Source organism: Pseudorca crassidens, chromosome 1 (genome assembly GCF_039906515.1).
Source record: "Pseudorca crassidens isolate mPseCra1 chromosome 1, mPseCra1.hap1, whole genome shotgun sequence".
Lineage (NCBI taxonomy): Eukaryota > Metazoa > Chordata > Mammalia > Artiodactyla > Delphinidae > Pseudorca > Pseudorca crassidens.
The window spans coordinates 85,908,627-85,931,456 of NC_090296.1; the positions used below are offsets into that span (position 1 = coordinate 85,908,627).

The following is a 22,830-nucleotide window of genomic DNA, read 5'->3' on the forward strand; positions in this document are numbered from 1 at the left end:
TGCAGCACAAATGAAAAAAATAGAATGTGTAAAAGGAAAGTTTAGGGATACAGAGAATCGATTCATACATTTCAATATCCATTTAATAGGAATCCAGAAAGAGAATGAAGAAGAGTAGTGTTTTGATACAATTGGTAGATAATTTCTTAGAGCTTCAAAAAGACATGAATCTCAAAATCGAAAGAGGTCACTGATTTTTTTTAAGTTCCCAGTTTAGAAAAATCATAGTGAAACTTTTGAAAATCGAAGACAAAGAGAAAACCCTAAAAATTAGGTAAAGATAAATTACCTACAACGGGATGAGAATTCAGCTGACATCAGGCTGCCCATTGGCAATATGCAATGCAAAGAGGCATTAAAATCTGAGTAGGGGCTTCCCTGGTGGCACAGTGGTTGAGAGTCTGCCTGCCGATGCAGGGGACACGGGTTCGTGCCCCGGTCTGGGAAGATCCCACGTGCCGCGGAGCGGCTGGGCCTGTGAGCCATGGCCGCTGAGCCTGCGCTCATAAAAGATGTGTAAACACCAGCTAACCAGATAGCCTATCTCAAGAGCAATTGTCCCCAGTGAGCAGGCATGAGAGAATCAAGCTACCCCGATCCCACGCCAGCCAAAAGCGCCGGCCTGTTAGAAGCCCAGCTCCCTCAGCGGCCCCCCCTCCCCAGTTCATGTCCAGCTGGAGGCCTGGGGTCCCAGGCCAGGCTGGAGGCACAGGCTGGGATCTAGACACCTTCCTCCCAGCTGGGAGCCAGAACTAGGGTCTTCTTCCCAGAGTCAGGATGGGTGAGGCTTTGTCACATAAGTTCCCTGATTAGAAGAGGAATTGTGACTTTAGCCCTGGAGAGCATGCGTGTGTGTGTGTGTGTGTGTGTGTGTGTGTGTGTGAGAGAGAGAGAGAGAGAGAGAGAGAGAGAGAGAGAGAGAGAGAGAGAGAGAGAGAGAGAGAGAGATTGATTGAGGGAGGGGCTGTAGTCAAAGAGAGCTCTCCTGGCAGTGAGTAATGAGTATGGCAGCCGGGCCAGTGAAGGGCCCCAGGTGGCTCAGCGCTGGGTGGGGTGTGGGTGAGAAGAGGCCGCAGAGGCGCTAGCCAGAGGGAGAGGGCCTGAAGACCTCCACACTAAGCCCAGTCAGGGTGGATCTCCTTCCCACACACCTAAAATCTGCCCATGCTGGAGAGGCTCCAGGTATTCGGAAGGTCCCGGGTGGGTCAGAAGAAATGATAAACAGATCCTCCAGAGAGAGAAACAGATCCCCCAGATCGGTGGGGTACATCTGTGGAAAAGGCAGGAACCTGGGCCTCTGAGTTCCCAGCCAGGCTTCCTCTACCTCTGCCCATCCCTGGCAGCTGACAGGCCCCCACTAGGAACACGAACACACACGCAGGTTCACGTTCACTCCGCCCCTGATAAATGGATACGCCCTCTAGACACACACATTTAGCTTCTGGGAAGGGTGAGACTATTTGCACGAGGTGGCAGCTGTACCCCTGATAAGAGAATGTGACCCAAGTTTAAAGAGTGAAGATGAGTAATTAGCAGGGGGACCCACCAGCTGGAGCCCAGCCAGGAGGGGATATCATCCCACAGGGTCCACCACCCCTCCCTCTACCAAGCCCTGGTCCGGAGCCCACAGTCCCTCCTCTGTCCCAGTCTCCTGACTCCAGCCCGGGTCAGCCTCCAGCCCTGTCCCCAGCCTGTTTCTGGCCCAGAGCCAGCTGGAGGGCCTGCCGCACAGTCTCCACGTTGTTCAGAACGTTGTATCGACTCAGGGCCACCAGCCGCTCAAACTCCTGGGGCTCGTAGGTGAAGTTCATCATGCCATAAGGGGTGTCTGGCCCATTGATGACAAAGTCCCCACAGGCTTTCTCCTCATCCGTCTGTCGTTCCACACCTGCAGTGGGACGGGGAGAGAGTCTGGGCTAGGGCACTCTGTGGCTAGGAGCTGCCAGTCCAGAAACCCCCCTTCCCTAGAGCATCTGGCTGGTCTGTGGGCTCTGCCTGGGGCCACATCTCAGCTCTCTCGCCCACCGGGAGGAGCCGGGCCAGTGTGCATGCCGAGTCCAGGAAGCAGTGGCCAGCTCGGGGCCTCCAGGAGGTACACTGTCCTGGGTCCAGCACCCCATCACCACCCCAGGGCTCCGTGGGCCAGACCCAGACCTTCCCCTCACCTGGGGCCAGGTGTGTGCGGAAGGTACGGTTGACCAGGGGGAAGTGCAGCACGATGGGTGAGCGCGGGTCCTCGGCCTTGGCAAACAGGTAGCATTCACGGGGCTCCTTCAAGTCCTCAGGGGGCACCTCAGTGCTGGGGAAGGAGATGCCTCGGTCCAGGCAGTACTTCTCTGTCATCTGTAAGACCTGGGCAGACACCCAGCCCTGTGAGCTTCCGGCCCTGCCTGAGGCGCCCTGGACTCACGCTGGCCCAGGCTTCAACGCCAGCCCTGTCTCCCAGCAGCCGAGTGACTACAGGCAGCAAGAAGAGAACCCGCATCTGGGCGTGCAACCTGTCCATCACCCCACAAGCCTCGAGGGACCCACTGACAGAGACTCCCTGGAGGGACCCTGATGGCTCTGTTGTTACCATAGCAACAAAGGGACAGCAAACCTGAACCCAGGCCCAGATAGGAGCAAGGAATCCTATCAGGAACAGCAGCGTCCAGAACAGGGGTCTTCTCTTCACCGGGATAAAGTCTCCCGAGGACTCCCTCTGGCCTCCTCTCCTGAACCCCACTCTCCTCCATCACCTCAGCAGTCCTCCCCTTCCAGCTGGGGAGACCAATGCTGCTAGCGGTGATCGCAAGGTGCCTGCCCAGGCCCTTCTCGACACCCAGCCAGGCTGCCTTGGCAAGGACCCCCCACCCCGCACCGTACCTCAAAAGGGGCATCCAGGGAATAGTCGAAGGACAGAATGAGGTCCACGGCTCTCTGCGGCTGCAGGCTCAGCGGGAACGGAGAGTTGATGGCAAAGCCTCCATCCACCAGGTACAGACAGTCCCGCATGGGAGTGAGCTGGTTGGGGAAGGCGTCCGGGTGCGAATCTGCGAGAAGACAAATGCTTGCTCTCTGCAGCAGCCCTCTTCTCTGCGCACTGGGAATGCCCCACTGTTGAGAGTTCTCCTCTTCCTACAGCCACGGGGTCTCCCACCGCAGCCCCCGGCCTGCCTTAGCACAGTCATCACAGTCCTTCCCCCACTAGCCCCTGGGCAGCAGGAGCCCCCCCCACCCAGCCCCCAGGTCAAAAGGTAGCACTGGCCCCAGGGAGCCAGAGGCACAGGCAACAGGCGGGACCCCGCCCAGAGCAGCACCCACCTTTCCAGGCCAAAAACTCCCTGCCAGACACATAGTCCTTGTGCAGGCAGAGGCCCTGGGTGAAGTTCGAGTTCTGGGCTGAGGTGAAGCGGTAGGTGAATATGTCCAGCACAGCCTGGGAGAAGGGCCCTTGCGGGGTGAAGAGCCTGGTTTGCAGCCTCGCTGGGTCATGCAGCTGGAGCTTCTGGCGGTCGTCTAGGTGGGGGTGGGATGGTGAAATACCGTGAGAAGCCCTCCTTTGTCCAGCGGTCCTCACATCTCAGGGGAGCCCCTCTGTCTCCTCCCCACGTCTCTCCTCCTTCCCCACCCCGCCTCCTGGGTCTCTGACCACTGCTTCCCCGAACCCCTTTTAAATGACTTTTTCTTTCATGTTCCCCACGTTTTGAAAGTTGACATGCACGTATTAAAAAAGTTGAAAGTTGACATTGCATGTATTAAACAACATCACCTACCCTTAAAGTTGCATATGCAACTTACAACCAGAATTTCACCCATTAAACACCCACTGAACAGTTACCATGTGCTGTGGTGGCCACTGTGCTGGGCACAGGGATGCAGAAGTGAACAGGGCCTGACCCTGGCCCTCCAGGGCTCACGGCCTATTTAGGGGAGAATCTAAAGAGGTAATAAATGGTGACAGTGTCCCGAGGTAAGGACAACATGGGATGTGCCTACGGTTCTAGGGAACCTTGGTGGTCAGACCCTCGATCAGCCTGGAGGGATGGACTGGAACAGAGACGTCCCCTGACAAAATGATGTCTGAGCTGAACTTTAAGAACTGAGCAAAAGTTATCCAGGGAAGAAAAGTGGGAAAGGTATTCTATGCAGCAGGGGCTGAAGGGGAGCTCTGAGGTGGGGGGACAGAGTGTCAACCAGATACCCAGTGGCCCTGGGCTGAGTTGATCTAATGGGAGCCCAAGCGGAGAATTAAAGGCACAGGTTTATCACGGAGCACTCACAACTCCCACTAGGTTTTCTGACATGGGTTCCCCACCCCTTAGCCTCTCTGTAGACCTCTGGGCATCCAGAGACCCTAAGCTAGAAGTCATTTTCTCAATATTTCTCTGAACCGAGTAGGACATCCAAGTCCTTCACTGCCTCCTCCCACATTGCTCATGCTTCTGCCAGGGCCCTGCTGCTGGAAAGTGGTATTGCGGGGGCTGGCAGGGGGGAGGGGAGGTTTGGGGGAGCAGGCTCTCTGCCCTCACCTGTGATGTTTACACTGCCTCTGCACCTCTGTAGGAAGCCGAGGTCCCAGCTGGCGGTCTTCAGGAAGATCTCATCCAGGCTGGCTGCAAACGCGCTGCCCCATATACCTAAGGAGAAAAGCAAAGTCCCCGGCCCTCACAAGTCCTCCACCGGCATCACCAACTCAGGGCCTGGTGCCTGCCCTGTCCCCTTGTCCCCAGGCCTCTGGCCTAGACTCACCCTGCAGGTAGCAAATCCGGGGCTCGGGGCGGAGCTGCAGCAGTCGCCCCATGAAGAACTCTGAGCTAAAGAGCTCAGTGGGAACATAAGCGCCATACTTGGGTAAGCCGACCTCATGGGGGGTGAACTCGCACCACTCTGGGGGCGCAAAGAGGAGGGAATGTCACCAGGGGCTTCCCACCAGGACCCCATGCTTCCCCTGAGCCCTTGTGACTTAGCAGGTATCTCTGCCTTGTCAAGAGCAGGAGGCAGCAAGCCCACTGTGCTCCAAGGCTCCCACCTGTGCCCTGACAGCCCTGGCCTCTACATCCTCACACTGACCATTGCTCCCACCGGCTTCCTAGGTTCCCACGCCCAGGCACCTGCAAAGTCTTCCCCACTGATGTTGCTGCGGACGTTGACACTGGCGTAGATGGGGTAAGGGTTCTGGCCCTGGCTGACCGCCTCCTGCTGGTCAGACAGCTTGGCAGGATTTTCCTGGTCAGGAAAGAAGGGAGGCCACTTGGCCTTTAGGGAGTTCCCTTTCCCCACCCCCATGGCCTGAGGCTCGGCACCCTGCAGGTGTGGCGTGCCCACGAGACTTTGGTTGCTAAGGCCAGGGCTCTAGAGACAACTCTCTAAGGGACAGGCTTTGGGCTGCAGCAGAGGTGAGGCCACATGGGGTTCGTGCAATTCCAGGGGCTTTGGACCCCCTTCCCTCCCATTCAAGAAAGCCTATCAGAACCCAAGGGAGTCAAGTGACATTTTTAAAAGAATAACTGGGGCTTCCCTGGTGGTGCAGTGGTTGGGAGTCCGCCTGCCGATGCAGGGGACACGGGTTCGTGCCCCGGTCCGGGAAGATCCCACATGCCGCGGAGCGGCTGGGCCCGTGAGCCAGGGCCGCTGGGCCTGCGCGTCCGGAGCCTGTGCTCCGCAACGGGAGAGGCCACGGCAGTGAGAGGCCAAAAAAAAGGAATAACTGAAAATCCAATCTACTTTCTTTGAAAAAGTAAATCACTAGAAAACATGTATTCTTTTCTTAGACATCACATTCATAACAGATAGCCACACACCAGTGGGCCAGGCCCCGCCGGGCCCCAGGGCTGAGAACCTCGCTCAGCTCTAATCTCATCTCCCGATGCATGCTGGGCCTGCAGTTCTAGGAGAAGCCACCAGGTGGCGAGAATCATGTCTGCTTGGCCGTCGGGCTGGAGTGGCATTCTGCCTCAGCAGGAGGTTGAAATCATTTGGGACCCTTTCAAAGCACACTTGTACTAGGGCTCGACCCCTCACCAACCAAAACCAGTATCTCTGGAAGTGAGACCTAGGCATGGTGTTTTTGGAAAGCTGTACAGGTGATTCTAATATGCAGACAGACCTGAGAACAGCAGACCAGCCTCTCCCTCCCAGGGAAAGTGAGATGAAGCGTGTCAGCCCACCCAGAGATCCCACCCCTTGCCCCCAGGGAGCTCAGACTTAAAGGATAGCTTTGCAAATCTCAGATCTTAGCCTAATGGGTAAGGCAGAACTAAGTGCTGGTGGACAGGAGCCATGTTCATCTATTACCTGTTCTTCTCTTACCTCCTGGTATAGGAAATATTCAATAAGAAGCCCCCAGAGGTCGATGAGGGAAGCGCTGTGGCCACTGCTTTCCCGGATCCCCAGTTCCTGGGCATAGTACTGCAGGCGTTCCATGGACATTAACCCCATCTTACTGCTGCAGACCCGCGCCTGGGCGCGCTCAATAGGGCCCTTCAAGGCCACCTGGGACCAGGCTGGGTCCTTGTAGAGTGTGGAGATGCACCTGGGCATGGAGGGAATTAGGAGCGTGGGAGCACAGTAAGGGGAGAGAGGGATACAGGTGTCTCTGAGTCACCCCTCCTCCCCCATCCCTTGCACCCACTGGCCTGCACCACCCACTCAGAGGGCCCTGGGGACTCAGTCCCTTACTGCCCTTCCTGACCCCTTTGGATCCCCGCCCCTCCCCACCAGATCACCAGGTCATACCTCTGCCTCTTCAGGGCTCTCCTTTTTTTTTTGCCCTGCCCCTACCTCACTTACCAGGTGGACCCAGAGACTCCGCTCAGATAGGTCACAGTGTCCAGGACGCCGAGCTCCTGTAGCCCGGCCAGGCTGCCATAGAGGGAAGACATGGCTCGGGTTCCACCTCCCGAACCCAACACAGCCACCACAGGCACCTGGGCACAATAATAATCATGATAACATCTACCCCCACTATTGTTCATATATTATTGCTTAGCATATCAGATATTGGTCTAAGAGCCCAACTTGTATCATCTCTTTCAGTCTTCAAAGAAACCCAATGGTATCCCCATTTTACAGGTGAGGAAACTGAGGCACAGGAAGTTAGATAATGTGCCCACGATCATACCATCAGTAAGTAATAGGCTGTCAGACTGAAGCAGTATAACCTCAGAGATGGCTCTTAACGTTGTATCAAGAAAGTATGTACCTGGGAGGTATATTGGATTCACTCAAAACAGCTAAAGCAGGGTTTCTCAACCTTGGCACTGTTGGTAATTTTGGACCAGATAATTCTTTATTGTGAGGAACTGTCCTGTGCGTTATAGGATGTTTGGCAGCGTTCCTGACCTTCACCAGGCAGATACCAGTAGCATCCCTCTCCCCTCCCCTAGTTGTGGCAATGTCTCTAGACAGTGACAAATGTCCCCTAGGTGGGTGGGGGGATGAGATTGCTCCCAGCTGAGAACCACAGAACTGAAGTGACAAAGACCAGCAGGCAGCCTGACCTGCCCCAGACACGGGAGGTCCCCAGATGTCTCTTCAGGATCAGAGGTTCCTGGTGGGATCAGACTAGAAGCTGTTGGGCTGCTCAGCTTTTCTACGAAGGTTTGGTTCATTCCACCCCAGACTTCCGGTTCCTTTCCCTGTCCTTCCTTTCTTCCCCTGTCTTGAAAAAAATGCTCCCTGGCCATTGCCCCGTAAGGTCACTGTCCCTCCAGAGCTCTGGAGGAGACAGAGCTCCCTGAAGGCAGGTCTGTGCCCTCTCTACCCTCCACCCACAGAGCGGAGATGGGGCACAGAGCAGGCATTACCAGATGAGCGGTAGGCTTGCTCAGCTTGTCAGCACTGGGCACAGGCTATGTCTCCTTAGACATCTGCAGCCAGAAGGAAGCCATCAGCCTGTTCCTGATTTACCACAGGTCTCCCCCTCAGCACTGCCTTTCCTCCTGCCTCCACTTCCAAATCCCTTTGTCCTGTTATGGACTGAATTGTGTCCTCCCCAAATTCATATGTGGAAGCCCCCATGTGACTCTCTTTGGAGAAAGAGTCTATACGGAGGTAATATAGGTTATGTGAGGTCATAAGGGTGGGGCCTTAATCCCATAGGACTGGTGTCCTTGTAAGAAGAGGAAGAGAGAGAGAGATTCCCACAAACCCCTGCACGTGCACAGAGGAAAGGCTGTGTGAGGACACAGCAAGAAGGTGGCCGTCTACCAGTCAGAAAGAGGCCTTGTCAGATAACGACTCTGACGGCACCTTGATCTTGAACTTCCAGCCTCCACGTGAGAAAATAAATGTCTGTTGTTTGAGCCACCCAGTCTGTGGCGTTCTGTTATGGCAGCCTGAGCAGACTAATACACCTCCCTTGGCTGGGGCCATTCAGCCCTCGTTCATATGGGGGTCACATGACTCTCCCGACTGTGCCCATCAGCTCAGGCAAACGGGCCTGCCCCCTTCTTCCTCTGGTCCCCGCACTTCCTCAACGCTTCCTGTCACCTCTTAGACACACAGTCCTCTCAAGGAAGAGGTTGGATTTGGTCCCAGCAACTCTGGTGTCTGGCTCCTCCATTCCATACCTGGTTACTGTCGGGAGCCTGGCTCAATCCCAGCACCTGCTGTAGGGCCTTGGATACGACGTGCTTCCTCTTATCCAGAAACTCCTGTTCCCCGTCACAGAGGTCGAAGCCAAGACGCAGGTCCAGGTCCCCAGAGCTGCCTCAGAGGGGGTGGGGGTGGGGTATTGGGTGACTGTTCAGTGAAGAGCCTCCGGCCAAACCCATTTTCACGGGAGCAGACAGATGCACATTCCGTGGAACCTCCCAGAAAGATGCCACAGGACCCAGTCACCCCCAACGCCCGCTGAGCCGTAGGCAGAAGAGTCTCCGCGCCGCTCACCTCACTTCTGCCTTCACACTCATAGCCACCTCCTGGCCCTGGAAGAGACAACAGCCCATCCCTGAGCGCACTGAGAGGGACTCTCTTTTGCAGCCCCGGTTGCTCTGGTAATTCAGGCCCAGGTGTGGACACCATGGCTGGCCTGATTTGACCCCCTCCCCCAGACCTTTTGTGGGGGTCACAGAGCAGGCAGGGGCCCCTCAGGCACCCAGACGGAGCCTTACCTCGCCCAGGGCCACGACATGCTGCTGCTCCCGACCTAGGGCCAGAGAGGAGAGCAGGATGCCCGCCTCGCCCAGCTTGCTGGTCTGGACCTCCAGCTCAGCACTTGGGCCGCTCTACAGAGAAGAAAACACCCAGGAAAAGGGGCCTCGTCCAGGCTGGATGGATTCTGTCGTCTGCGCCTTCCCAGGCTCCGTCACTCACCTGCAGGGCCGTGAGCTTCTCTCCCAGCTCCACCTCCAGCCTGGAACCGAGCACTGGGTTTACGTGGAAGGTGAACGTGGCTGGGAGGCCTGCCTCCAGGGGAGGCTGCAGGGGCAAGAGCTGGGGCTTCTCGTAGGCCCCAGGCACTGCCAGCCGAATCTGCCTGGAGCCTGGGAGCAGAGGGCCTAGGTGAGTGCCAGGTGAGGGGGTGAGAGTGGGGGGTGCGTGGCCTGTGACGGTAGCACGCCGAGCAGCAAGTCCCCTTTCCTTCCCCTTGGAAGTGCCAACTCATCGCCCTGCCCACTCTCTGGCAATGGGCCCTACAGACATCATGAAGGACACTCGGGGTCCTATAACCTGCTCCGGTCAGAGCTGGGAGCCTGGGATGGGGACGGCACACACAGTGCTCAGGGAAGGGCCCCTGTCCGGAGCTTATGGGGTGAGGATTTTGAGATTATTATATTAAGCATATAAAATATAATTCTATAATTACCATATTATAATGATCATATATTAATTATTACATTAATTACCAGTTTTCAACTGGTATTTCCCCCTCTCTTGCTCCATTCAAGCCCTGTGCTCATTGCCTTGGGGGAGGTTTGTGGCCAGAGAGAAAGCAAACAGGCTGCACGTTGTTTCCAAAGCATAAGCCCTTGGGAGAACATAGAGGGTTTGCAGGGGATATAAAAGGAAGAAGTGGGTTCGTGGCACAGGGACGGTAGGCTTGGGGAAGCGGAGGAGAGCCAGCCCCGGCCTGGTGAGGCCAGCTGTGGGGAGGCAGAGGGAGGCCTGTGGGCCCAGGAGCAGCGGGGCCCACCCTGTTCCTGTAGCTTTCTGGAGAGCAGGCAAGACCCCAGAGAGAAATGGCTACACATGACACCCAGGAAGAGGGGACCCCAGACAGACCCACGAAAGAGCCCCTAACGCCTCAGGAACCGACGTCCAAATGGAATCCCTGTCCCTACATGCCCTCCTTAGCACTAAATGAGACCGGGGGACTTGACATGACCAGGGTTGGGAGGGAATTAGAGAAAATAAGGAAAGTGATCCTTCTCTCATATCACGGTTTACAGACTGAGATTGATAAGGGCTGTTCACTGTCAGAGACAACAGAAGCTGTGGTGGGGAGAGCAGATGGGCCCCGGGTGTCACAGACCTGGGCCTGGGCCTGGCTCTACCGCTTACTGGCTGTGTGACCTTAACAAAGTTTCTTCTTTGAGCCTCAGTCTCATGAATTAAAGGAGGATAATGACTGTACCTACGTTACGAGGTTGTTATGAGGATTAAAAGATGAAACACTGTAAAATGCTTAGACCAGTGCCTGACTCATAGTAAGTGCGCCATGTTACCTGGGCACGACTCAGCCCGTAGGCTCAGACTCCCAGTGTCGGAGAGGACCTTAGCTGTCATGCAGCCTCCGCTCCCCTCCCAAAGCTGGCACCCCTCCCGAGTGGCTGTCCCCTGTGGCAGACTGCCATGGCCCCAGTTCTTCACTTCTGGAGTTCTCACTCTTTGCCATGTGGCCTTGCTTTCTCTCACTAAAGAGCCTGGCTATATTCCTTGCCCTCCAACTTAGAGTCAGCCTTGTGCTTGTTTTGGTTAACAAAATGTTAGTGAGGGCTGTGATGTGACCAAAGGCTCGAAAAGCACTTGCTCATCCTGCCATGAGCTTTTGTACCTCTGCCAGTGTCTTAAGAACATGCCCAGGCTTGTACGCTGGCCACAGGAGGTGGATGAGGGACATGGGAGCAGAGCCAGGTCACTCCACCAAGCCCAGCCTAGATCAGCCATGCCCCAGCTGACCACCAGATGTGTCTGCCACTGAGATTTTGTGGGTGTCTTTTGTACAGCAGTAGTTGAACCGATACAGCCTCTGTGCTTGAATACTCCCAGGGATGGAAATTTACTGCTTCTGGAGGCAATCCATGTCATCCTTGGTCAGCTTTCAGCAGTGAAAAATTAAGAACTTTCTGCCCCAGACCCATCTTCTTGAAACCAGCAGTCCCCAATCCCCCAGGAGAGAAGGCAAGACCCAAGGCCCCTGACCAGACTCACCATACTCTTGATGTGGGGCTGTCCCATCTCCCCTGAGGGTGCCCTGGATTCTCAGACAGGGCTGAGCCTGAGGAAAGCAGAGGCCTGTGGGAGCCAGACAGTCCACAGGGCCCTGCACAGGGCCTGAACCAGGATGGAGGGAGGGAAGGGTATCTGGGGCAGGGTCGAGCTAACATCCTTCCCAGGGCCTGTGCCTTACGAGCAGGGGTCTTCTGTCACAGCCACCCCCACCCCAGGACTCAGAGGAAGTGGTCCCTGGTGGGAAAGGGGGAGGAGATGAGGGGCCCTGACGGTGGCTCCTTGGCCAACTCAGAAGCCAGGTGAGCAGTGTGCTGTGCACAGGTGGAAAGCCTGGCTTCTGGGCTATTCCATCAGGTGGGAGGCAAGGTGCCCCTTTGTCCCTGGAGGTGCCTCCCCAGCACATCTCCCCTCTGAGGAGGGGTTGAGTGTCCTTCATGCAAGTGGGCATGATGGGCTCAGTCGTGGACTCCCCAGTCCCCCGTCCCCCAGCCCTGGGCAGCCCCAAGCTGGCCACCCCTACTCACCACCAGGACCCCATTGGTGATGACTTCAGACGCCGGCACCTGGCTACAAAGGATGAGGGGCTTATGGGACGCCTGAATCCCTCAAGATGGCTATTACTATAATAATGTAACCAGAGCAGCTGGAAGAGCCTGGGGAGCACGGCAGGTTTGTGGGTAGGGGTGGGCATCAAGGTCAGGACATCCCCTCTCAGGCCAGGCCAACGCAGGACCTGGTGGCTGACAGCTGGGAGCTTTGGGTGGGTCTCAGAGTAAATGGGAGGGTACAGGCTCCACCTGGACTCACCTGTCCTCCAAAAGAAATTCCACCTGCAGCTCTTGTGAATCCTACATGGAGGGAGCAAGGGAGCGCCAGTTTTCAGAGGTCCCAGAGCCTCAGGACCTTCCCCTCCCACCCCTGGTTCTGCTCAGCTCCAGCGACTAGAAGGCCAGATTGATGCTGGGGCTGCTCGTGGGCACAGGACAGGGTAGCAACATCGCCACTAGGAGCTCCATCTGTTCAAGGCTGTGGACAGGCGCTGTTCTAGACACTGAGGATTCGGCAGTGACCGAGACACACAAAGCCCCTGCCTTCAAGGAGCCCACGTGTTGGCTTCCCTCAGGGAAGGCGTGCTTGTGGGAAAGCTTTGTGGGGTCATTGCTGCAGGGTGGAGGAGGGTCTGTCTTGGAGGTTGGGCCTGTGCTGATGGGGAGCCCCCCGTGCCAGGGCCTCTTCTCCCGGTACTGGGCTCGTGGCTGGCGCAGGTGGAACCGCTCACCTGGTGGCTGAGTGGGAAGGTGTGTCTGCGCGGTTGGTGGGGCTTGAGGCTCCTCAGGTCAAACAACAGCAGGGAGAGCTGGTCACTGTCCAGGACGTCCTTGTCGTAGAGGGTGAGCTCCAGGACGTTCTGGGGGCAAGGCAGGAGGCAGGGGGGCCTGAGGCAGGGCGGAGGGCAGGCACCTGGGAGGAGCCCTCTCCCTCCGCAGCCCCAGCCCCTCGCTGACCCTCACCTTCACGGCGCTGTGGACCCGGTAGTGGAAGGTTTCGTTCCATTCGGGGTCACGGCAGTTGGCTACCACCCTTGTCTGGGCCGGGCTGGGGGACGCTGTGTGCAGACACAGCTGCACGTAGCAGTCTGCTTTGGACACTGTAGGTGGGATGGGGAGGGTTCCTCAGCCTCTAGCTCTTACGGCTGGAAAGGTTGCCTGGAGGAGACTGGGGCTGGACGGGAAGGGGCAGAGGAGGCTGCCCGCATAGCAGGGTGGGGCGGGGAGAGATACCAGAGAGCCCATGTCCTTGACTCCGTCTCCACCAGTTACACCTCCTATTCAACTGAATGGAGATCCTGCTGCAGCCAATTCAAAAGGTCATGTGACAGCACAGAGCACTGAGTCATTCCCAGACAGGGCCTGATTCAGGAAACAAGGTCCCGCCCAGCGTGAGCACTGGCGTGGAAACCCCTAGAGAGAGACGGTAACTTGTGGCGGCAGCAGGCCTCACACGCTCACCCAGGCTGGCAACCTCCACGAGCCAGCCTCAGGGAGGAGGTGGTGGTCTGCACACTGCCTTCCCCTCCAGCTCCCGCAACCTGCCCCGGGCTGTGGCCCGGGCTCCCTCACCAGAGAGCCCTCCATCCGCTCCACTCTAAACACACATGCATGCTTCAGGCCAGCCCCTGTTGAGCTCTGGGGAGGCCCCAGGGAGAGGAAGGGAGAAAGCATGAAATTGGGGGTCACTCACACAGGTCTGCGCCCCGGATATTTCTGGCCCTCAGCACCTTCACCTGGAGGTCATAGTATGGGTGGGTCTCCCGCTGAAAGGACAGAACTCCGGGGACTCAGTTCCAGGAAGCCGGGTGTGAGGCCTGACCTCCCTGCCGTGGTGCCCACCCAGGGCTTCCCTTGTCCCATTGCAGGGCGGCAGCCTGGCCCAGGGTCACTGACGTCACTGTGCCAGGGACCCAGGAGGCCTCGACAGAGCAAGCGCTGGGAGCTGAGTGTGTTGGTGATGAACCTGACCTTGGAATCAGTCAGGCTGGGATCAAATCTAAGCTGCACTGTGGACTAGCTAACTGGCCTTGGGCAAGAGACTCGATTTCCCTGTGCTTTAGTTTCTCTGTCTCGAAAGTGGGGGTTATGACGATAATCTCACAGGGTTGTAGCGAGTTTTAAACGAGAAGTCGTACAAACTGCCTGGCATAAGTGCTTAATACGTGGAGCCATTTTCACTAATTATGTTTATTATGAACCACGAACGTGCAGCCCCCCTGCCTACAGTGCTGGGGCTGTAGCTTGAGAGTCAAAGTGAGAGCTGGAGAGACGTGCTTAAGAAGATTAAGTATCAAAAGAGAAAACTGTGATGGACCCCACCCACTAGCTCCTAACAAAGGCTAGAAGACGGCCCAAGAGGGTGCGGGCAGGTAAAGGGAAACCAAGAGTCACCCAGCGGGTACCGGTCTGATGAGTCGCTAAGGAGACGGCAGCTCGGGCTCAGGAGAGATAACAGTAGACTGCCGCCTCCTGGGAGTGAGACTATCTCCTCCAGATCCCAGAGAGTGCCTCATTCCCCCCACTCCCTCAACCCCCAAACCCCATTCTACAGCCAGGCTAGGGCTTACCGGGCTAAAGCCAATCATCTGCAAGTGTCACATGGCTTCCATTTCCTAACCGGGGGTGATTAACTTCAAGATTATTATTATTTGGCCAAGCTCTCTAAGCTCTACCAGGTAATCTGGAGCAAATCGGTCCTGGCCCAGATCAAAATGCATTCCCAGGGCTGGCCCCAGTCTCCACAGGGCCCTGTGCGCCCAGGACTCCTCCTGTCCACACAACCTGCCCCCCCCCCGCCCGGGGAGATCAGGTACTTTACCCACCACCGCCTCCACTGAGGTTCCCTCTTCTGTCTCTTCTGCAGCAACACCGCACCCACGAGGGACAGCTCCTTGCCTGTCAGCCACCTGGGCCACAGCGCCCAGAGCATGGCCGGGCAGCCTGGCTCCCGGCAGGAAGCCCTGCCTGCGCTCCTCTGGCTACACTGGCTGCCGGCTCAGGTCTGACAGGTAGCTGGAGTGGGGAGGGTGGAGCAGGCTGCTCTGCTGAGGACTCACAGCTGAGGCTGGAGGTGGGGTTTGACGAGCTCCAGGAAGTGACTGGAGCCCAGTGTCCTCTAGCAGGAGGGACTTTAGACCCTCTCAAAGAGGATGAGGAACTGGCACTCTGGTTCCCAAACCTAGACCCTGGTTATCATGGCGCTGCTTATGGAAAATAGATGCCTGCGCCTTACTCACCAGACGATTTGATTTATAGGGTGTGGCTAGAACCCAGGTGTTCGTACTTCCATCAAGCCTTTTAGATGATGCAGACACAGGTGGTCCAGGGAACAGCAGAGCCAGAAAGTGCTGCATCAGGGGCCTAGGTTCCCCCAGCTATCAGAAGAGACTCAAACTAACACCTTTCAAATCCCACTTCCCCCACGGCTCTTAAGCAGAAACATGGAAATCTCTGATTCCCCACAGTGTTTCATCTGGACTCAAAGGTGTTTCTAATCCCTCAGGGCCTCTCTCATTTGTTCCCCAAACACTGAGAGGCTGCTGTGTGCCAGACACTGCGCTAGGCCCTGGTCCAAGGGTGAGGAGGGCCCAACTGTATCCTGAAGAAATTCAGACTCGTGATTCCCCGCTGTGGCTTCTAACCAGGACCCCTTCCTGAATCCGCAGAAATACCTGGATGCTCCAGGAACAGAAGTAGGGATATGGTCAGGTGGTATCGATAAGGGCAGGTAAAAACCGGCCTGCCTGTCCTTAAGCTACTAGAGATAAAGGCTTTAGAGGGTCCCCTTTGACCATCGTGAGCCTTAGGCTGCAGGTGGTGTGTAATGCTCCCTTTTCTGCAGACCGCAGCCACCTAGGTGGCCAAGACAGGCAAAGTTTCTGGAAGAAAGGATCTCTAGGGCAGTGAGCTGTTGGGAGATACATTTCTTTTCCTCAACCAAGACCCAATCATCTCCACTCTCCTCCCCAGTGCCCAAGTTGGGAGACTGAAAAGATGACATTCCAAAATAAGGTGATTCAACTCTGAAATGAACTCTGCAGGCAAGTTCAGACCAGAAATTCCCAGAACTGCTGTTGGCAAGGTCCCAAGGGGGAGGGGCTGTTTTTGCTTAATTTGGAGCATGAGGCCAAGACCTGTGCTGGGGTCTCAGAAGTGCCAGTTCCAGCCTCTTAGTGACCTGTATGCACAATGTGGAGGCCCACGGAGCCACGGCAGGGGAGCCTGAGGGAGGGGCACGGAGCTAGCTGGGGGCAGAGCCAGGCCTGGCGTCCAGGACCCCTGACTGATTAGAGTGCTTTCTGGGCTGTACCACACTCTCTCCTGGAAGCCATCGGACCCATGCCTCAAGAAAGTCATACCTCTTAGTCCCAGATGTTTTTTCATCCCCAGGAAAAACTCAGGATGGCCAGAGATGGCTCCAGAGAGGGACACAGAAGGACCAGATTGCCTTTTTGGAGCTGGCCAAAGTGGACCAACACTTCTCCACTTCTCAAACATCCCTAGGTCCCTTAATCCCACCAAGTCAACATCTTTCCTGCCTGTCTCAGTCATTATGAGCTGCAGGAAGAGGAAGACGCACAAGGCCCTAATACGTGAAGCGAAGGGCAAGTAGTTTGGATCAGCTAGAGCTGCAGTGTCTACTAGCACTTTGTGATGCTGGAAATGTTCTGTACCTGTGCTGTCAATATCAGCTACACGCTAGCTGTACTGGACGGCACACATCAAGACAGCAGTGTTATACTGACTTTTTTTCTCAGTCACTAATTGGATTAGTCTTCTCGATTATTAACGTCTTTGTTATTTTCACCAAATCCCACAGGAAAGGGGGAAAAAGAGACCCAGACAGGCTTGGTTTCGTACTTCATGATGTTTATTATGAGAGATCTTCGTCGTCCTCACTACAGAGCTTTCATCTCCAGCCTTCTCCACACCTCCACGGAGGGCAGAGTCCAGGGAAGGAGAATGGAGTTCAGGAAAACTGGGTCGTTTATGTATTCCAGAAGGGAAGGAAACACACATTCTTCATTCTACTGCTTCAAACACGTGTGCCACACAGGTAGGGAGATACACACACTGCAGGCGGGGAAGGCAGGGCGCGTGGGGCGGGGCCAGTTTCTGCGGCTGCTCCCAGCGGAAGCTCAGTCCAAGCCACTGCAAACAGGGCCCCAGGGAAGCACTGCATCTTAGCGGGGGCGTGGCCAGTGGGACACGGATCTTGTGAAGCGCTGCTCGGCTGCCTCTGTGAGCCATGCTGACTGACGGCCCTCACTCCGTCCCTTCAGACCCTCCGCAGAGAGCGTGCCTGGGAGGACCCTCATCTACACCAGCAAGTCAGGCTACAACACAGGCCCCAGAGAGCACGGTGCTGGGGTTTAGAAAGGATCTCATGTCAAGGACAGGCCACTAGAACAGTGTCAGTATCGGGTGCTGGCACATACCCTCATTACTGTTAGAACCACTGGGGTAACAAGACGGTGCATCTACAAAATCCCCAGGATGACAGGATGCAGGGCCGCTGTCCCTGTGTCCTCAGCCTGCAGTGCTAGGCACCCCTCCTGTGGGCTCTAGAGCCCCGTGGGAGGCAGGGTCTCCCCCGAACACAAACAAGTGCTCAGCGGATCTGGCGGGGAGTTATGTCACAAACTCCTGCTGCCAGCAGCTCGGCCGACTCTCGGCTGTCCCCGAGCACCTCACAAGCACGCCCTACATCACGTCAGTGCCAGTTCCTGATCTGATCGTTCTCTGAGTGCAGCAGAGATCCACCTACCTACCATAACCCAGAGCCATCCTCCAACCCCTGCAAAACAAAGCTGGAGAACAATGGCCAGGCCAAGGTGTAAGGTAGGCGGATGACACTGGCTGGGAAGAGAAAGGTGCCCAGAGCACAAAGCACACTGCTCAGAAAGCCTAAACCAACCTGCCCTGGGTGGCTGGTGGATGAACCAGGAGCAGGGGCCTCTGTGGACACCTGCCAAGAGGTCACATACCCAGGGCAGCCCACCCTTAGAGCAGCCGTCACACTCGGCCCGAGGGACCGAGAATGAGGCTCTCCTAAGCTTCCAGGCACAGTGCATACAGTCCAGGGAGGATCTATTTACAACACACCTGACAATCGAGCAATGTATTCCTAGAAACTGGGACTTCCTCTTGCTTCTCATTTTACCTTGTTTAAAATACTAGTTATTCCCGGTGTCAGGAAAATAGGAGAGAAAGTCTGGGTGGAGAAGTTGGGGGGTGAGATAAAGGAAGAAAATAAGTAGAAAGTGAAGGAGACTGAAAAATAAAGATCCGAGTGGGGAGACTGGTGGGGGGACACAGGGTCAGTGACTATAAAGTGACCAGCATTACCTAGAGGACGGGCCATTTGGCCTTTGCAGCCAGAGGAGCTCTGGTACTCCAGGACTTCAGGCAGCTGAGCTGAGGGCTCCTGTGAAGTCCTGCATGTATCTTAATAGAAAACTTGGAATAAACAACCCCAGGGTTGCAAACACTTGAGACAGTTTCCTTATTCGGGTGACTGGAATGCAAAGACAGGATGGTGCCCTTCCCCGTCTCCTCCTGTCCAAGCAGGTATAAAATTCTCCAGAATTGCCTGTAACATAATGGTATATAAGGTGTAACTAATTGTTTTTTCTATTAAAAGTCCGGCAACGCCAGAACACAAGTCTCATTGGTTCAGAGATGTTCCACGGCACAAGGTAGCCAGTAGTGTCCAAATGGGGAGACTCCTGGTGGTGGCAGCAGCCCCCGATTCCCCAGGCCGGGGCTCTCCCCGCCTCTGGGATAGCCGAGTTGTCCGCTGCTCAGTCTTCGGCTTGCTGGGCTCAGGTGTCAGCCGGGTTGACCTCTTTGGAGCAGAAATAGTGCACGACCACCCCATTGGGGTATCTTGCAAATGCACTGCAGGGAAGGAAAATGACCTGGGAGTGAGGACTGCCTCTAAGAGAAGACCACTTCTTACTGGAAAAGGCACCTTACCGGGTGCCATTCCAGAAGCCGCCCACCCTAACCACAAAGAACAGCCTGGCATCTCTGGACTTACGTAGCCACCATCTCTGGCAAATATCCGAACAGAGGATGAGGTCCACGCCATTTGAGCGCATGGGGATATTTCTTACTGTCATCAATGTGCAAGCACAGGCAGATGGGGCAGTACCCCAGCCTGGCTCAGCAGCGTCTGAGAGCCGACTGCTCATCAGAACAAGTTTTGGGCTAATTTTTTTTTTTTTAATATTTGTTTATTTATTTGGTTGCACCAGGTCTTAGTTGCAGCAGCTGGGCTCCTTAGTTGCGGCATGTGAACTCTTAGTAGCAGCATGCATGTGGGCTCTAGTTCCCTGACCAGGGATCAAACCTGGACCCCCTGCACTGGGAGTGTGGAGTCTTATCCACTGCGCCACCAGGGAAGTCCCTTGGGCTAATTTTAACAAAGAACAGCGAGTCTTTCTAAAGGAAAGGGTTCTTCCAGCCATATAAGAAAAAGCACAAATCATTCTTCTTTGAAGGAAAGGGGACTGACTGGAGCATATGCCTTAAAACAGAATGATGCTGCCTCAGGATTTTACTCAAGTCATGAGGCAGCAGGTGGAAAGACCTTTTTCTTCCTTCGGAGGTGTATCCTTAAAAGATAAGGACTTCCTGCCCACATACAGCTCTCACACACCCCCTGGCTACGTCACAGTGTTTAGCTGCCAGAGGGGAAGGGCTTTATGGGCAAGGAGTCAAGAGCTCCATGCCATACATTTCAGGCCTTTAAATTCTCAAACCCCCTCCACACCCCCGGCAGACAACGTGGCCTGCCCTCTGGAGGCTCAAGAACTAAAAGCGGCCCAGATAGTCTGCAGCTGCACTTTCCTCTTTGGCTAAGGGGCATAGGGACATTTAAATCCATCCTGAGTGTGACCCGCATCAGAGCCAACAGTGCACAGCTGTGGATGAGGCTCACCTGTTCCCAATCTTCTTCTTACACACCATGCACACCTTCTCCTCTGTGATGATGCACTTCACCTGCTGGTGTAAAATCCGCTCTTCCTGGACCTGGGAGCAGAGAGATGGGGGGAAAGTCCCAATGTCCAGCAGGTATTTAGAACAGAAGGAAGGGCCGGCGCTGTCTCATTTCCCGGCCCACAGAGACTCCCCTAATTGAAACACCTGCATTTAAATGCCCAGTTGGTTACCGATCAGCTTGAACTAGAGTTCAAAGCATAAAGCTCTGCCTTGATCTACAGGGAACGCGGTAACTGTCTCACACTGAAAAGTACACGCCTGCCCTCATGTCTGAAAGGCTCATACCCTCAGGAACTCTGCATGGAGAAGGTTCTTGAGCACTTGATTGAACCGTTTCCTTTGTGCATTCTCTTCCAAGACCTTTTCCAGAAAGATGCGTATATCGTTAATCTGAGTGTTCGCTGGCAGAAGGTTGATGGCCTGGGGACGGGAAGAGAGAAGGGAATAGGGTGAGGCAGGACACGAGTGAGACTGAGGAAATGCCTGACGTCACGGAGCCCTCGAACCCCAGTCCCTCCTCTGGCCCCTCTTCTCATTCCATGCTGTCCACACGTGCCCTCCGTCTCCCCGAGAAGAACTCCTGACCTTGGTGGTATCCAGTTTGCCGTGGTGCAGCTCGAGGACCTGCAGGGCAGCTTGGAGGTTGGCTTGTGGCTCCAGCAGTTCCAGCTTGATTGGCCCCAGGCAGTGAACGCTGGGTGGGGACAGGTACATCCGGAGCAGGGACAGATACACCTGTCTCATACACAACAAGCCACGCATGTCAGGCTGGCAGCAACCCTCCCAGAACCCGCAGTGTGACCACACCTAAAGGCAAGAGGGTTGGTCTATAGGAACAGCTGTCACAGAGCATTTAAAACTCATCATTTTTCACCTTTCAAAAAATTTTGTAAAGTCAGTCAACTGAAGATGTCAAAAATTAAAGATCGTGTTCTCCCTGAGAGGAAAAAAAATCAAATGCCTTGTATTTGTTTTGCATTACACTGTTAACAAAACGACTCAAAGAGATCCCTCATTTCCTTTGGCTTCGAAGGCTGAGACCCTGCCACGTATTAGCAGGTGAGGATTACCCAAGATGAGATGCTGCATCTCCTACTGGTACCCGTACCACAGAGGTTCTCAGACTCAGCACTCAATATTCTGGGCCGAATAATTCTTTGCTGGGTCTGTGCTGTGCACTGTTTAATAGCAACTCTGGCCTCTACCGCCTAGATTCCAGTAGCACCCCTACCCCCAGTCATGGCCACCAAAAACGTCTTTGTACATTGACAGATCCATGTGCAATCTAGACAGAGCACACGTGTGCACCTTACCAGAACCATCAGATGTTCCTTCTCAACAGGCTGACCACATAAATTTATTACACAAGTCGGGATTCTTTCGAGAGTAAAGGGGCAGGGGTGCTACGAATAATCACACGGACGACGACAGATGTAAGCCAGAACCATCCCAAGCAAACCAGGATCATGGTCACGCTGCCTCTACGTCAACACGCACGTGCAAAACCAATCAGCACATTGACCCATGACCTGTCTTATCTTAGCAATTCATACCAGGGTCACCTGTGGCCAAACCAGAGGGGTTAGCTATGCTAAGAGGGACAGTGCAATGCACCCGTGCTCCCTGGGGCCAGGGTCACTACTTACATCTTTGTTGCCATCTTTATTTTGGTCATAATGCTTGTGGCAGTACCTGCAAGGGAGAAAGTGGTCAGACAAGGCCACATCTAGAGACAGCGCATCGATGCTGCCTGCGTGAGCAGCCTAACGACAACAAAATCGGAAGCCAGCACACGAGGTGATTCTCGCTCCTGCTGAAGGGTGGAGGGGTGACTTTCTTAGCCTCTCACGCCTCTCATCTCTCTGGGGGGCCTCTTTTAGACCCTTGCGAGGTGGGATGACAGGGTCAACGTACTCTTCAGCCATTCTCGTATCCTTCAGGATGTGGACATAGATGAAGAGAGCTTGTTCGTGTTTCCCCATGCGTCCCAGCAGGAGAGCACGCTCTTCTAAGAGGCCTGTGGGGAAAAAGGTGTTTAAGTAACCATCATCCCCATTAGGCAAGCCCAAGGCCAGGGGCTAAGCTATTAGAGGAATGGATATTGGGGAAATATAAAAGGGGAAAAAGTATTTTTATTACTTGGGGTTTTTTCAAGGAGAAAATTACTAAAATTTTTAAAAGGGAAGAGGGGAGGGAGCTATTTTAGGAGGTACTTTATCCCATCTTTTTTGTGACTGCTTACAAATGGGGCAACAACACTTGATGATCAACCAAGTGCATAATAAGCACCTACAATGTACCAGGCACTTCAGCTAGGTAAACAGACACCTGGTCTCTGCTCTCATGGAGCTTATACATCAGACAGACGTGTGTCTTTTTTCAGACATACGTCTGTCTGATGTATAATTAGACATTATGCCAGATTATAAAAAGTGCTAACCAATGAACTTGGCCAAGAATATGTACTGAACCAAGAAACAGCTTTCAACCTGGCCATCAGTTAGCATGTGGTGGGGCTTCCCTAGTGGCACAGTGGTTAAGAATCCGCTTGCCAATGCAGAGGACACGGGTTCAAGCCCTGGTCCGGGAAGATCCCACATGCCGCGGAGCGACTAAGCCCACGTGCCACAGCTACTGAGCCTGCGCTCTAGGGCCCACGAGCCACAACTACTGAGCCCACGTGCCACAACTACTGAAGCCCACGCGCCTCGAGCCCATGCTCCGCAACAAGAGAAGCCACCGCAATGAGAAGCCTGCGCACCGCAACGAAGAGTAGCCCCCGCTCGCCGCAACTAGAGAAAGCCCGTGTGCAGCGATGAAGCCTCAACGCAGCCAAAAATAAATAAATAAATAAAAATTAGCATGTGGTTCATACCCAAAAGAGACTCCTCTCAAA

At 54.9% G+C, this 22,830-nt stretch overlaps 2 protein-coding genes across 3 annotated transcripts in view; both read right to left on the minus strand.

Moving 5' to 3' along the window:
- Window positions 1-65: 65 nt before the first annotated feature.
- Window positions 66-14,910, minus strand: PLA2G4F (phospholipase A2 group IVF). Its single transcript, XM_067744262.1, has 20 exons — window positions 14,746-14,910; window positions 13,618-13,690; window positions 12,888-13,024; window positions 12,656-12,784; window positions 12,184-12,224; window positions 11,901-11,943; window positions 11,356-11,422; window positions 9,298-9,467; window positions 9,096-9,209; window positions 8,872-8,909; window positions 8,553-8,688; window positions 6,772-6,908; window positions 6,292-6,514; window positions 5,094-5,208; window positions 4,732-4,869; window positions 4,512-4,619; window positions 3,304-3,498; window positions 2,866-3,032; window positions 2,166-2,352; window positions 66-1,888 (listed from the first exon to the last, which is right to left on the minus strand). The coding sequence occupies exons 1-20, from the start codon at window positions 14,854-14,856 to the stop codon at window positions 1,668-1,670; spliced, it is 2,550 nt and encodes an 849-aa protein (XP_067600363.1). The 5' UTR covers window positions 14,857-14,910; the 3' UTR covers window positions 66-1,667.
- A 1,865-nt stretch (window positions 14,911-16,775) lies between these two features.
- VPS39 (VPS39 subunit of HOPS complex) overlaps window positions 16,776-22,830 on the minus strand; it is a 47,815-nt gene continuing 41,760 nt past the window's right edge. For both annotated transcript variants that reach the window (XM_067744285.1, XM_067744274.1), the window contains 6 exons: window positions 21,849-21,951; window positions 21,581-21,626; window positions 20,520-20,669; window positions 20,220-20,354; window positions 19,873-19,964; window positions 16,776-18,827 (listed from right to left, as the gene is read on the minus strand). In XM_067744285.1, coding sequence (XP_067600386.1) covers window positions 18,752-18,827; window positions 19,873-19,964; window positions 20,220-20,354; window positions 20,520-20,669; window positions 21,581-21,626; window positions 21,849-21,951 — 602 coding nt within the window. In that variant the 3' untranslated portion in view covers window positions 16,776-18,751. The remainder of the gene's footprint in view (window positions 18,828-19,872; window positions 19,965-20,219; window positions 20,355-20,519; window positions 20,670-21,580; window positions 21,627-21,848; window positions 21,952-22,830) is intronic.

Coding starts and splice junctions, on each gene's coding strand:
- PLA2G4F (XM_067744262.1), bottom strand. CDS start 14,856: ATGCTCTGGGCGCTGTGGCCCAGGTGGCTGACAGGCAAGGAGCTGTCC. Junction 13,025..13,617: donor TATCCGGGGCGCAGACCTGT/GTGAGTGACCCC, acceptor TCCCACCTACAG/TGTCCAAAGCAGACTGCTAC. Junction 1,889..2,165: donor CCGCACACACCTGGCCCCAG/GTGAGGGGAAGG, acceptor GTCCCACTGCAG/GTGTGGAACGACAGACGGAT.